Here is a 16,336-nt window from a genome sequence, read left to right on the forward strand (position 1 = left end):
TTAACAGAATTTTGCAACTATCACCATAGTTAGATTTTAGAACATACCCATCATTCCCAAACGACCCCTCCTCATGCTTATTTTCAATGATTCCCCTCCCCCCACCACACATACAGGTTCTTTTGCAAGTTTGTAGTTTGGTTGTTTACAATGTAGAAAACATGTTTTCAGGAGTTGTTTGTTGGTTCTCTTGCTGATCTACAAATGAACATAAATCTATAACCTAAGCTGACCATGAGCAGTGAAAGACTCGGGTAAAGAACAAAGGGTTTTGGGATAGGAAAAGAGGGCTTCTTCCTTGTTTCATGCTTGATTGTAGACAGTATTTTGATACAGGCTCTTCTCTTTAGGATCTTTTATTGCTTTATGGTGTGTCTCTTTCTCTAGACATCCACTACTGTGATGCTGTCGTATGAAAATACTCTAAGTTTTAGTTGATTTTGCCCTTGTTCTCCTCTCTCCCACCTTGATCAAAATTCTCTATCCTTTACAATTTCTTTCTCCAACAAATTAAACCAAATCCAGTTCTACTGCCTCTAATCTTTGGTATTATGGGGAAAGAAATAAAGTGAACTTGAAATCTTGTGAGTAGCACTGATACTTTTGGAGAGTTGAAAAGATTATTTGCATCTTTAAATCTATATTATTGGCCTCAACAGTAAGTGACGTGGCATGTCAAAAAGTTGACAGAATAAAGTAAAATAGTCAGCCAGTGTAAAGGAATTTTGTTTGGAAGGTTGGAATTATTATAGTAGGAGATGTGCATTTTCCACAGTTGAATTTTGGGATCAGCCTGTGGTATAGTCTTGGCTTTTCCTCTCTCCCTTTCTAGCATTTGACTTTAAGTTTCTTAGTCCTGAAAATGGTGTGATAATACTACCTACCTCACATATTTATTAGGATTACATTCCAGACAGTGTATCTGGAAATATGATGAATAACGGCTTGCATATTCAGTAGGGCAGTGGTTTCCCTTAAAATTACCTCCCAGCAGTTTTGGTAGCAAAACTCAGGTGGCTCAAGGTCTTAGCTATCATTTGTAAACTAGAAACCGCCTACGTTTTTATACCAGATGTTACAATGGATAGAGAATATACAGAGATCAATAAAATGATCCTATTCTCAAAGAGATCACTCTTTTTCAGAAAACTTAGTTAAAACAGTTAACTGTAGGTCATTGTGATAAAGGTTAACAAAAGTTTTGGGGGAATTGGCGAAGGCTGTATAGAACTAAGTCTTAAAAAGAAATGACAGTTAGCAGTTAGTGTTATATTCTCTGCTCCTTGTCTCTTTATTTTTCTATTTACAAAAAAAATTCAAAGTAGCTTTTCTGTTAGTCTGTCATGGTAATCAGAAACTTAAGAGAAATTTCTTCTAATCTTATTTCTCAAATGGTATGAAAGCTACAAGATAAGTATATTCAGTTCTCAGTGAAATTCTTATTAATTGTTTAGATATATTTTAAAATTGTTTAGATATGTAATAACTTATAGTTTCATAAACCTCATTTTCCCACTTTCTACAGTTTCCATATCTTAAAACTGTCTTTCACCTCTGTTTGAGGGTTATTAGCCACTTGGTACTTGGTACTTAGGTGGATATATATCACAACTCGAATTCAAATTTGTATTTATATAAAAGAAACTTAACAATAATTAGATGCTTAATTATTATTATTATTTTATTTATTTATTTAATTTATTTATAGGCTATAGACTTACAGTGTAGTGGAAACTCTTCAAGGTTGGAAGGGAGAGATATGGTTCATTTTACCTAGAATGTACAGGTGGGGTCTGTGATCAAAGGAGCGAGACTGATACAAAGCGAAGGTTAAGCAAAACTTTATTTTCACACCAGGCATCAGAAAACAGACTGACCGGTCAGGGCCTCGGATGAGAGTGACCCCAGCCCGATCTTACAGACTAGTTTTATAGGGCATAACCGCAGACCTCAAGGTATGTGGCTTTTAGCTGGTTGGATGTTGCCACCTGTCTCGGCTTGTTAGGTCGTTTATTCCTGGAATCGACACCCGGAACCGATACCGGGAACTGCTGGGGCGTGTATTCCCGGAATTAAGTCCATGGATGTAAACAACAATATGGCTACCCAGGCAATATGGAGTCGCTTTGGCCAAGCAGGTCCTAATAGTGAAACAGGTTTTAACATTGAATTGGCCCTAACGGTACTTTGTCCAGACTTTACCCTTTATAACTGGACTTATCTTCCAGTAATCATTTCAAATGCCACTGTCCCTCCAAAGCTTGTACTAATATCCCTGGCCAACATTTATCTTTTCCTCTTCTGTGTTCCCCCATCATTTGTACTTATGCTGTAACCATTGTATGACTTTCTAGAGTACAACTCCTTGAAGGCAGAAAACCTGTATTTTGTCTTTTTCATCTAATACCTTCGTAAAAACAGACACTCAATACATATTTGGTGATTTAAATTGAATCTGGAAAACTAAGATCTGATGAACCTGTGCTTTATTATTCTTTAATACCTCTTAGAATTTTGGCTCTGAAATAAAGGATTAAATCTCTGGCACATTTTACTTCCTGCCACCAAAAATCAAATATAATTCACATTGAATTAGGTAGATTACACGCTTAGATGCTATAACAAAAAGACCCCCAAATACTGTGGCTTAAACAGGATATAAATTTATTTTTCCATCACATTAGTCTGGAGATGAACTGTCCAATATGGACAGAGTAGTTGTCATCTTCAGCATGGGCCTTTTAATATCTGAGACCAAGACAGCATTTTTTTTTTAAAGATTATATTTATTTATTTGAGAGAGAGATATCACAGGTAGGCAGAGAGGCAGGCAGAGGGGGAGGGAGAAGCAAGCTCCCTGCCCGATGCGGGGCTCAATCCCAGAACCCGGAGCCCACGACTTGAGCTGAAGGCAAAGGCCACCCAGGCACCCCAAGCGGGCTCATTTCTTACTGTGCTGTGGCTAATGGGAAAGGGGAGGAGGCAAGTGGAATATAGTCCTAATTTGGTTAATGCCTAAACATCATTTCACCTCATATTCCACTGGTCAGAACTTGGTCATGTGGCCACATCTGCAGTGGAGGCTGAGAACTTTAGTCTCTAGCTGGACAGCCATATTTTTAGCTAAAACTTAGGGGCTGTTATTATTAAGAGGTAGAATGGCTAAATGGATATTGAAAACAATAGTTCTGCCCCACAGTAAATTGCTTTTGTTTTCATTTTTTTAAATAGTATATAAATTGCTTCAGGTATCAAACAAAGAACCTGTATATTTGACCAAGTCATCAGACTTAGCAGATTTTTTTTTTTTATTATGCTCCCTATATACCCTGATTGTAAGCCTGTTTACTTAATGTAAGTGATGTGGAAGGCCATATAGAGCCTGGCTAGTGAGAAATTTACCACTTACTTTAGTAGATAAAACTAATTACAAATGAAAAAATATCAGGTACCTATTGGAACATATATATTGTGTGAAACAAGCTGTCGTGGGCTGTAGACATTTATACTAAAAGAGAATGAAGGGATGGAGTCATAAGGAAAGGCTTATATGGGACTCTAGTTAGGCCTTGAAAATGAGGTAGGATCTGTATGGTCATAAGTTGGCAGTGTAGGCAAGGGCAATGGTTTGAAGGAAAGGTTCAAGACAAGATAATTGAGTTGTATTCAGGGGAAAGCAGTGAGTTTTCTGATTGGCTCCCTGAGTATGTAAGTTGGAGTACTGCAAAATAAAGTTGATTTAAGAAGGATCAAGGTTATAAATGGTCATGAAATCAAAGTAGAGGAAAACAGAAAAATGTTAAAAGCTTGGAGATAGAGACTGAAATGGTGAAAGTTTAATCTGATAATGAATTCAGAGTGGGTGAATCTCCTTTCTTTTTCCTCTCCTTGCCTACTAATCTGATAATAGAATTCAGAATGAATGAATTCCCTTCCTCTCTCCTGCCTAATCTCCATGAGGTTACCTATGACCATTTAGTTAACATATCCAGATATTCTCTCCTAATTTCATTCTTGATGTCTCTGAAGTTTCTAACATTGTTGACTATATTTTCTTTAAGACCATGGCCTCCGTTTTTGTATTACTTTTCATTTTCTCCCTAAGACTTTTTATTCTGCTGCTGCTTTTTTTCTTTTTAAATTCTGCTTCTTTTGCCTTTTTTTTCTTGTGACTATAATTGCCATCTTGAGGGTGCTTAGGTTTGTATCTCTAGTTTGAACTTAAGTCCTGTATTTCTAATTGTTTGATGGACATTTTCATCTCTATGTGTCTCTGTCATTTAAAGCATTCAACAGATTACCTGCAAAATTTTTGAGTCTACAAGCACCTTTGTGGTTTTAAATAGATTTAATATCTATTTTAATTGATTTAAAATAGATTTAAATAGAACTTACAGGCATCTTGGTCTCTACCTTCTCCTTTATCACTGTTTGCCGTTCACTAACTCCTGTCAGTTCTTCCTGGTGGTTCTCATATTTGTCCATTCCCATTCTTATTGTTGCCACATTTATTAATCTTTTAAGGTGATGTGTTTGGATTGTTAATGTTCTCTAAGTATTTGGCAATGAAGGATATTAGTCAAGGTGCTAATATTAGTGAGACCAAATAACATCTTCTCTTTTGTTACTAGAGCTTTGTTTTGGTGTGATTGTGATTATGAGATAAGTACTACTAGTTTAGTTAATGCTCACTTATTCATGTTGGCTTTTAAGTAAGGTAGTGATATGGGTCATTCAAACAACCCAATATTTGAATTCTAAATAAACTCTGGATTTTTTTCCTCAGCATATTTGATTCCTAGTATTTTAAAATAAATTTTCACAATTTGAGTCGTATACTCAGTAAGAATAATGAAAACAGGTCAAGAAGTATGCTGAATGTTTGAGTTGAAGACCTTGTCAAGAATAATTTAGGGGTGCCTGGGTGGCTCAGTGGGTTAAAGCCTCTGCCTTCGGCTCAGGTCATGATGCCAGTGCTGGGATCAAGCCCTGCATCAGGCGCTCTGCTCAGCAGGGAGCCTGCTTCCCCTCTCTCTCTGCCTGGTTCTCTGCCTACTTGTGATCTCAGTCTGTGAAATAAAAAAATAAAATATTAAAAAAAAGAATAATGTAGAATCTCACTGTTTTAAATGTGCTTTATAGATGGCAGCATGGACGTCATTGATTGCTTGTTAGGAATGCAGGATCTCAGGTGCCTCTGAAGGGCTACAGAATGAGAATCTCTAATATCCCTAGGGATACATATGCTCATTAGAGTTTGAGAGATACTGATCTTTGTCTGCTTTCTTTAATTTTTCTTCTTTTGAGATTTAGCTCTAAAATAATTAAACCCTCCAGCAATTTACCTTTTTGTATCTATTCATTACCTTAGATTTTTGTGTGAACTTCAGAACAGATTGCTGGAAGTATCATATATAAATGATGGAAAGTAACTGGGGGAGGCAACTCTAGCTAGAGCAGTTAGGGGAGTCCTCTGTGAGTAGGTAGCATGTGAACTGAGGTCAGAACAACAAAATGAACCAGGCATATGAAGACCTAAGGAAGAAACATTTGGTGCAGAGACAGCAACATATGCAAAGGCAAGAAGGCAGGAAAGGGCATATATAGTAATATAGATCAGCTTATGCTAAAATTGTTTACTCCATGTTATAATTAAGATTTTTTGCCTGTTGATAAATGCAGATTATTCATTTTGACATTGTATGGTGAGGTAATCATATTAGTGAAAATTTAAGTTGTTTCCGGTCATTTTAGGAATCCATGCTGCTATAAATACTCTGGTACATGCTTCTTAAATACAAGTATGAGTTTCTTTGTAGTGTTTTTCAGCCATAGTTGACCAGGACCCAGATAAAAAACATTTTACAGCATGCCTTGATTTTTGTGTGTACATACATCTATATACATACGTATATTACTGATTTTTAAAAATATTTATTTATTTATTTTAGAGAGAAAGCAAGTGTGTGCATGAATATGCTTGTGTGGGGGCCTGATATGTGGAACTTGATCTCATGACCCTGAGATTACCACTAGAGCACAAAACAAGAGTAGGCCACTCAACTGTGCTACTTTGGCACCCCTTACATTACTGATTTTTAAAGAGTTCAATAAAACTATTTTTGCCCCTTGTGTGATGTATCATTATCTTTTTTCTTTCTCTTTTAAAGATAAATACTTGTTGAGATTAAATTAATGAGTTGTGATTTGCTATTTAAAATAACTGCTGTTAAGGTATGTTATATGTGAGTATGTATGTGTACCTAGATATGTCATATTACATATATAAGTTGGTCAATCTGTGTGTGTGTATGAATAGATTGCCTGATGGAAGGATTTATTCATCTAGAACTTAACTAGATTTCACCAGATTGTTTTTAAAATGGCTATACATATTTATTATATTGGTCTTGGCCTTCAGAGTCTGGGAACTTTGGTTTTTACCTTTGTGTTTGTGGTGTTTTAATAGCATTTACTTAGCACAGAGTTGGTAAATATTTACCAGTAGTTTAGTGAATGAAAATGAGGATTTCATACCAATACTTGAATGACTACCCTGTTGAGCAGCTATTATTTTATCAATTTTAGGTAAATTTTACAAGGCTAATTTTATAGAGTGGATAACCCAATTGTAATTTTGGTTACACTTTCAAAAGTTTATTTTTGAAGTTCCCTAACTATAGTGGTTAAGATGTGATAGCTATTCCAAAGGAAAATGCGTTGACAAATTTGCATTATTATTTCAATTGGTAAAAAAACAATTGGGGCTAACATTTCCCATAAGTGGTAGCAGTGTGTAAAGCTGTGTAAAATCTGAACATCACTTATTATGTCTAGCTTTTTGTTAAATAGTAATGTCCATGTTTTTATTACTGCTAGTATTATTCTTGTATATTGCTTTTATACATTTGATCCCTTTATTATCTTTGGTTATGGTAAAAATGCACCACTCTATTTGGTGCTACAACTTTTTATCTGCATGGACTGTTTACTGTTGCATTGTGCAAATGATGCTTTCTTGCTTTTTTTTTTTTTTTTAAGATTTTATTTATTAGTTATTTGAGGGAGTGAGAGAAAGAGAGCCAAGGGAGAGGGACAAGCAGACTCCATTCTGAGTGCGGAGCCTGATGCAAGTTTAATCCCTTCACCCCAAGACCATGACCCAAGCTGAAATCAGGAGTTGGATGCTCCACTGACTGAGCCACCCAGGCACCCCACAAATGATGTTCTCTAATTAATTCATTTAGTCATAACATTTGCTGCATCAGAAAATTGTGCTGTAGAGCAAAGTTTCCAATTGTATTTAGCTGTGTGTCTAACATGCTCTGAGGGGAATCATTCTATTTTAAGAACAGAAATGAAGCCACACTTGGAGAGTGTTGAAAATCTCTTCCCATCAAGCTTTGGATTCACTGCCCTTTTGGGAATTGTTTCTGAGGAAAGTTTTAAGATACATTTGTTTTGCAGATCAGTGTAAAAACTTTAGTTTTTTTTTTTTTTTTTTTTTTTTAAAGATTTTATTTATTTATTTGAGAGAGAGAGAGTGTGAGAGAGAGCATGAGCGAGGAGAAGGTCAGAGAGTGAAGCAGACTCCCCATGGAGCTGGGAGCCTGATGTGGGACTCGATCCCGGGGCTCCAGGATCACGCCCTGAGCCGAAGGCAGTCGTCCAACCAACTGCGCCACCCAGGCGTCCCTAAAAACTTTAGTTTTAAAGTAGGAACATACTGTATTTTGATATTCAAAATTTCATAAGATGACAATAACTTGTACTTAAATAATGCTCTAAAACTTTCAAAATATTTTCTGTACAAGACTCACGTAAGTAATGAGGCAGCCAGTCCTGAGTCCACTTAAAATATGAGAACCTTGTTGCTCAGTTTGTTATTAGTGCAGAGTAATTCATGCAGTTCATCGAGGGCAGAGTTGTTTGACAATACAGGTCTTTTGGTCTCTAAATAATTTCTATGCTGGTAGCAGTCATTAAATAGAACATGTACCAGATGTTTGTCAATTTATAGGTGTCATTTCTCAAACTTAAAAGCAGCATATTTTGGTATAAATTGTATATGCATGAACTACTTCCTAAAGAATTTTGGAGAGGAATGTGTTTAGTTTTACTGCATTGTAATTACTGGCTTCAGTGTTATTTTGTAGATTAAATCTCTCCTTGAGGTAAAAAGGATGTACTTAATGGGCGCCTGGGTGGTTCAGTTGGTTAAGCGACTGCCTTCAGCTCAGGTCATGATCCTGGGGTCCTGGGATCGAGTCCCGCATCAGGCTCCCAGCTCCATGGGGAGTCTACGTCTCCCTCTGACCTCCTCCTTGCTCATGTTGTCTCTCACTGTCTCTCTCTCAAACAAATAAATAAAATCTTAAAAAAAAAAAAAGGATGTACTTAAAATAGAAGTCTAATAAATGTTTTAAAAAGCTTGGTTTTTATTGATATTCCGTACTGTGTATGTTTTTTTTTCATAATCAGGTAATTTATAAAAGTCCATTAGGTATAAGCTTCTGAATAGTTGACATAATTATCAGATATTATGTTTATTTTTCCAATTTTACTTTGATTATACAAGCAATATATGAAAATAATCATAAGAATATTTAAAATTACATTTTTCACAGAGGTGGAACAAGCAGTCCTAAAATTTGTATGGAACTGGAAAAGACCCTGAATAGCCAGGGGAATGTTAAAAAAGAAAACCAAATCTGGGGCTATCACAATGCCTGACTTCAAGCTATATTACAAAGCTGCTATCATCAAGACAGCATGGTACTAGCTCAAAAACAAGCAGATAGATTGATGGGACAGAATAGAGAGCCCAGAAATAGACCCTTCACTCTGTGGTCAGCTTATCTTCAACAAAGCAGGAAAGACTATCCAATAGAAAGAAGACAGTCTCTCCACTAAATTGTGCTGGGAAAATTGGACAGACACATTTAGAAGAATGAAACTGGACCATTCTCTTATACCATACACAAAGATAAACTCAAAATGAATGAAAGACCTAAATGTGAGATAGGAATCCATCAAAACTCCTAGAGATCACAGGCAGCAACCTCTTTGACCTTGGCCACAGCAGCTTCTTACAGATACATCTCTAAAGGCAAGACAAACAAAAGCAAAAGTGAACTGTTGGGATTTGATTAAGATAAAAGGCTTCTGCATGGCAAAGGACACAGTCAACAAAACTAAAAGGCAACCTATACAATGGAAAAAGATATTTGCAAATGACATATCAGATAAAGGGCTAGTATCCAAGGTCTATAAACAAGTTAATCAAACTTACCACCCAAAAAACAAATAATCCAGTCAGGAGATGGGCAGAAGACATGAACCGACACTTTGCCAAAGGAGACATCCAAATAGTCAACAGACACATGAAAAAATGCTCCACGTCAGTTACCGTCAGGGAAATACAAACCAAAACCACAATGAGATACCACCTTCCATCAGGTAGAATGGCTAAAATTCACGAGACCGGGAACAACAGATGTTGGTGAAGATGCAGAGAAAGGGGAACCCTCTTACACTGTTAGTAGGAATGCAAGCTGGTATAGCCAGTCTGGAAAACAGTATGGAGGTTCCTCAAGAAGTTAAAATACAGCGACCTAACAAGCCAATAATTGCACTACTGGGTGTTTATCCCAAAGATACAGATGTAGTGAAAAGAAGGAGCACCTGCACCCCGATGTTCATAGCAGCAGTGTCCACAATAGCCAAATTGTGGAAGGAGCTGAGATGCCCTTCAGTAGACGAATGGATAAAGAAGATGTGGTTCATATATACAATGGAATATTACTCAGCTATCAGAAAAGATGAATACCTACCATTTATATCGACATGGATGGAACTGGAGGGAATTACGCTAAGTGAAACAAGTCAATCAGAGGAAGACAATTACTCTCATACATGTTTTTTATGGTTTCACTCATGTGGAATATAAGGAATAGTGCAGAGGATCATAGGGGAAGTGAGGGAAGACTGTATGGGAGGAAATCAGAAAGGGAGACAAACCATGGGAGACTCTTGACTCCAGGAAACAGAGTTGTGGAAAGGGAGATGGGTGGAGGGATGGAGTAGCTGGGTGATAGGCATTAGGGAAGGTATGCGATGTGATGAGCACTGGGTGTTACACTCAACTGGTGAATCTTTGAACACTACATCAAAAACTAATGATGTACTATATGTTGGCTAACGGAATTTAAATTTAAAAAAGGATATTTAAAATTATTAAGAAAATACATTCAAAGACATAAAGAATAGTACAGCTAAGGCTTTGTAGTCTTTTATCTTTATGTGAGTTTCTCTACCATGTTTTTCAGAATTTTTAAACAATGATCCAAAGAACTAACATTTTATAGCACACCATAGTTTATCTATAACTTTTCTTAATTCAGGGTTATAGCTGGGATTTATTCATGTTATAAGGCTTCTTGAGGCAGACTTTATTTCTCGGTCTTTCTAACATTTAGTTGATTAAAAAACTTCTTTTCCAATGTGTTGAACCTAAAATGGAGATTATTGTAGTTTTAACGGACTTTTCCCCTATTAGTGGGCTCGTACATGTTTTTTATGTTTATTGGTTATACATTTCTTCTGTGAATTACCCATTCATATCTTTTGTACATTTTTCTTTTAGGTTGGCTGTATGTTTCTTACTAATGTCTTCATTTCATTAAAAACTCTATGATTTATATTTGTTGGTAATCTTTTAAGGAACACTTTACACATTTAATGAAGAACTTTTTACTGTGGGATATTACTGTTCCTGGTTCAAATATGCTAAGTGAAAACACTGTTCACATAAATTAGTTTTAAATTCTTAGATAGTTTTGGGAAAGTTTCTAGAAAAGGAAAATTAGTAAATTCATTTAAGTTTTTGAAGGTTGATTTATAGGCTTGCTGTTGGTGCCATTTGAAATTCTGTAAGGCTCCATTATAATTGTGTAAAAAATCAGAATGCTGCTTTAAAGCTGTCATAATATTTAGTTTTTAATATTTATCTTTGTTTTTTTCTCCTTGATTAGGTCCTCGATGGGCTTCCTGGAATATTGGTGTATTTATTTGCATCAGATGTGCTGGAATCCATAGGAATCTTGGGGTTCATATATCCAGGGTCAAGTCAGTCAACCTAGACCAATGGACACCAGAACAGATACAGGTAAACATTTCCTTATTGAGAGATTATTTACAATATTTAAAATGAATTTAAAAGTCTTTAACCCTTCTTGCATCTAACATTGAAATGGAGCTCTTGAAATGGCAGGTGCCGCATGTGAAATTTGGGTATTTCCCAAAGAACACAGAAATTGGCATGGATAGGGTGAAGTAAGGGTGAAAGAATAGAATATAATGTTGGGGGGAGTGGGTCATAAATAAATAAAGATTTGGATAAAGAAAGTAAAACTTCTGTGTTAAAGATATATTTATGCCAAAGTAAATTCTAGATAGAGTCAAGGTTTAAATTAAAAAACAAAACAAAACAAAAAGCAAAAAATCCCCTTAGAAATACTTGATAAAACTAGCTAAGAGATCTTTAGACTATAAAGTAAAGCATAGCTTTTTTAGTTCACTCTTAAATAAGTTTTTGAGGATTTTGCTGGCTAGGACATAAAAGGAAATATGGCACTTTATGTATTTTCCTAATCCTTGAGGAGAAAATTTACTTGTTTTATCAAGAGCTTTTTGAACATTGCATATAAGGCTCTGTTCTTGATAATATCTCTATAGTAACTGTGGTAACAGATTTCATAATGTTGTTTAAGTTGTCTTCAAGAAAATGTGATACAGTGTTGCTTGAAAATGTAACTTGGTGTTTGTAATGGGTTATGGAGGTACAACACATTGAAGACCCAAGGTGTATTGCCTTTTTAATGGTTCATTTCCCCAAAGGACAAAACATGAAATCCTTGGACAATTCAGTTTTCCAGATATAATATTTTTCTCAGCTAGCCTGTTAAAAGGAATTGAATAAAGGTTTATTTGAGGTGGGCAGCTGTTTTTTTCTTATACCTGAGAGCAGAGTTTCCTAGTCAGAGGGCTGCAGCTGGAATTCACTGGTTTTCTGCAGAATAGGTAATAGTTACACAGCAAGATACTGAATTATTAAAAATGGCAGGCTTTTGAAAACAACTATTAAGTAATATACAGTCTTCGAAATTGTATTCGAACATCATTTTTATGGTTCCAACTGTCATCTTTTTGAAATAAGAATTACTGTTTCGGAATGCAAGACTTTAGATGAGTAATTATCACCAGAGGGTGCTCTGTATGACTATATACCACAGAGCTCCTCTTTCAGTGTTCTGTGATGAGAAATAAGATTAGGATGCGCTCATTTAAAAATTTAATGAATAGACAATGAAGTTTTATTTAAAAAAAAGGTATAGAAAAAAAGTATGAAGAAACTTAATCACACAGACAGATGAGTAAGCCATCCAGTATTCTTATGATGGGCCTTGTAAGTACTTGCAAGCAAAGCCAAAGTTGTTCTTTAAAAAATCACTCTGGGACTGATATGCAATATAAATAAGTAATTGGTGAAGGCCCCAAAGTTTCATTCTTTAAAGTACAACCTTTATTTTAACCTAGAAATTTTCAAGGCAACTGATTCTAAAAATGCAGTAGAACAAAGTGGTTTACAAAGTTGTCTTTAGATGGTCAGACAGCCAGAGTTAGACCTAGGTACTCCTGACAGGATACTTAATCTCAGGTACCTCAGTTTCTTCATTTATGAAATGGGAATAGTAAGAATGTCTCTTCTGTGCGTTGCTGTGAAGATAGAATAAGTTAATATGGGGAAAGCATTTAGAACAGTACATGGCACATTTTAAATACCCGATGTTAGCTTACCAGTTATTAGTAATATTAGTCCATTTATTCATTGTTTAAAACCTTCAGTATTGCTGCCTTGAGTATCTTTCTAATCTTAAGCAGTGTGGCTTCCTAGTAAATCTGTGATGAATTGGTAACTAAGTGTACTACTGAGTTAATAAACTGATTCATTGTGTGGTATTGAGTATTAATTACTTTTTGAGGATGTTTGTGAAATAGAATTAATTCATTTTTAGTAATATTGGATGTTAAGGCATTTTGAGATGATTGGGTAAACATATCAGTTGTCTATTTATTGAGTTGCTTGTTACTCAGATTTAAACATATCCTTTTCCCTATCATGTTTGATATAGTCCAACTCTATTTATACCTGCACATTTTATTTTATTTCTTACTTAAAAAAATTGAAGTGTAATTACAGAGACCAAAATTTACAGATGTGAGTTTTATGTGTCTTGGCAAATGTCTGTACTGTGTCACCAACACCCCAATGAAGATACACAGAGCATTTTAATCATCCTAGAAAATTTCGTTGTGCCAATTTATAGTCAGGTTCTCTAGGGGCAACCACTACACTGATGTCTGTACCCCTAGGTTGCTATACATTGAGATTTTTATTTCTTGGAGCTTGTTCTTATTAACTCTGACTCTTCATTCAGATTAGGAAAAGTGACAATCACAGTGTAATTTAGTGTTCTTATTCATATGACATTTTCTAAGAATTTCTTGGATATTTAAAAAAAAAAAAAATCTCAGGAGGCATTTATCTGCAGATAATGCAAATAAATGTCTTCCCTTACCACCAACCCCAACAGTTCATGAAAATCATATTTCTAATTTGCAAAGATGATACTTAGTTTTGGGTAGTTTTATATATTTTTAGATCTTTAATAACTAATGTGGAAACGATTTAATCTCTGAACCCAGCTGTTAAATAAAAATATTCTTCTTTTGTGTGTCACCATAAAATGTAACTACTTAAGTTTTGCTGCAGAGCTTCTTATCAACTGACATATATACACCATATTTATATCAATTATTTGTATACCTGTTTTGAGTGTGTAAATCAAGTTTTAGGGCATCTGCCATATCACAGTTGGGTTAGAATTGCTTTATGCTTATTTTTCAAAGAAAATTTATCAGAACTTACTTTGATTTTTATTAGCATGGAAACAGAGTTACTCACCTTACATTTTAACCAAAATTCTTTTTTAAAATGTGGTTCATGGTTAGATTAAATGTCTTTTGGCCTGGTGGTGGGCATTAAGGAGGACACGTATGGTGTGGTGCATAATCAGTCTATCTGGGAACACGGAAAAGAAAATCTTTTGTCTTAGGTTTATTCTCAGGCACTTTTCAGATTTTTAGGAAGGATCACTTTGTACTTATATAAATACTAAAATCTTTGTTTTTTTAAATTTTGTACTGGTTTATTAACCCCAAGTATTAAGTACCATTTTTCTCCATTATTTAAAAAAATTTTTTTTCCATTCAAGAGAATATTAAATCGTTTATTGATTACACATGATAATGGATGATACACAAGCTTTAATCCCATCTATAATTTTATCTGATACCATAATTCAATTTAGATATATTGCATAGGATGTGCCAATAATCATATTAATAACCAAATAAACTCCAGGACTTTGCTTGGATGACCTTTTAATGGTGAACTCCAGGTCACAACACATTAACTGTCAGTTCAACTACACCAAGGTTTGTGGAGACAATGGCTTCTGTGCCCAAGCAGGTTGCAAATAAATTTCGAATGGAACCTGGCATCACCCTGAAGGAATTCTAACTTCACACTGTTGGGGTAGTATACCAAGATGGCTTCAGAGTAGACTAACTTTACACAGCACATTTTAAAAAAAGACACATTTATTCAGCGTCACGATCAGACTATTACATTTAGCAATCAACAGCATGGGTGCAAAAAAAAAAAACTACATTAAAACCCTTTGTTGGAATGCTTTACACTTTCCACAGAACAGAAACTAAAATAACCTGTTATACAATTAGTCACAGATACAGTCCTCGAGTTTCTTTGCCCATACACATGAGTATTGTCTAAAACATGTCTTCTTTGTAGCAGCTAGGCCCTGCCACCACTGTGCTTGGCTGAGTTCACAAATCTGTTGTAACCTGTAGCTTCCCTGTCACTTCTCTGGCTCTCCTCTCCTGCTAAGCTTTTTCCTGGCAGTAATTAAAACCTTCTGCCACTGCCATACCTGCTGCTACTGCTGGAACCACCATAGCCACCTTGGTTTCGTGGTTTGGCGAAGTATTGGCCTCCACCACCATAAGGGCCAGAGCTTCTGCCTCCAAAATTGCCTCCTTTCATGGGTCCAAAATTTGAGGATTGATTGTTGTAATTGCCAAAATCATTATAGCTTCCGCCACCTCCAAAGTTGCTTCCATCATTACCAAATCCGTTATAGCCATCCCCACTGCCACCATATCCATCACCACCTTGACTGCCACCAAAGCCACCTCGACCACTGAAGTTTCCTCCACGACCAAAGTTGTCATTCCCACCAAAACCACCTCCACGACCACCACCAAAGTTTCCAGAACCACTTCGACCTCTTTGGCTGGATGAAGCACTAGCCATCTCTTGCTTAGAGAGCGCTTTCCTTACTTCACAGTTGTGGCCATTCACAGTATGGTATTTTTGAATTTCAATCTTGTCTACAGAATCATGGTGATCAAATGTTACAAAAGCAAAACCCCTCTTTTTGCCACTGCCTCGGTCAGTCATGATCTCAATCACTTCGATTTTCCCATACTGTTCGAAATAATCTCTTAGATGATGTTCTTCAGTGTCTTCTTTAATGCCACCAACAAAAATCTTTTTCACAGTTAAGTGGGCACCAGGTCTTTGAGAATCTTCTCTTGAGACAGCCCTCTTTGGTTCCACAACTCTTCCATCCACCTTGTGTGGCCTTGCATTCATGGCTGCATCCACCTCCTCCACAGTGGCATATGTGACAAACCCAAAGCCTCTGGAGCGCTTAAAAAATTTTTTTTTTTTTTTTTAAAGATTTTATTTATTTATTTGACAGACAGAGACCACAAGCAGGCAGAGAGGCAGGCAGAGAGAGAGGGGAGAAAGCAGGCTTCCTGCTGAGCAGAGAGCCCGACGTGGGGCTCAATCCCAGGACTCTGGGATCATGACCTGAGCCGAGGGCAGAGGCCTTAACCCACTGAGCCACCCAGGCGCCCCATTTTTAAATAATTCAGTTTTCATTGTACTGAAGGAGTTAAAATGAAAAATACCTTATTTTTACTGCAGAGGAATATTACTTGTGTCTTCAAGTTTCTTAGCTTACTTTGTGCAGAGTCTTATAAATTGTGCCGTCTAATAAAATATCTTAGTGAGATTTTTGTCCCTATTGCAAAGTGTACGCCATGTTTTTGGTATTTATCTTGATAACTTTTGGACCACTTTTAATACTTAACTAACTATAAACCTTTTAGTAATCTTTTTTCA

General features: G+C 36.0%; 1 protein-coding gene across 1 annotated transcript in view; it reads left to right on the forward strand.

Moving 5' to 3' along the window:
* The window catches only part of SMAP1 (small ArfGAP 1), a 164,974-nt gene that overhangs the window by 31,780 nt on the left and 116,858 nt on the right, over positions 1-16,336 (forward strand). The window contains exon 2 of the mRNA XM_044254012.1: positions 11,034-11,167. Within this exon, the coding sequence (XP_044109947.1) occupies positions 11,034-11,167 (134 nt within the window). The remainder of the gene's footprint in view (positions 1-11,033; positions 11,168-16,336) is intronic.

This window comes from Neovison vison, chromosome 1, assembly GCF_020171115.1.
Source record: "Neovison vison isolate M4711 chromosome 1, ASM_NN_V1, whole genome shotgun sequence".
Lineage (NCBI taxonomy): Eukaryota > Metazoa > Chordata > Mammalia > Carnivora > Mustelidae > Neogale > Neogale vison.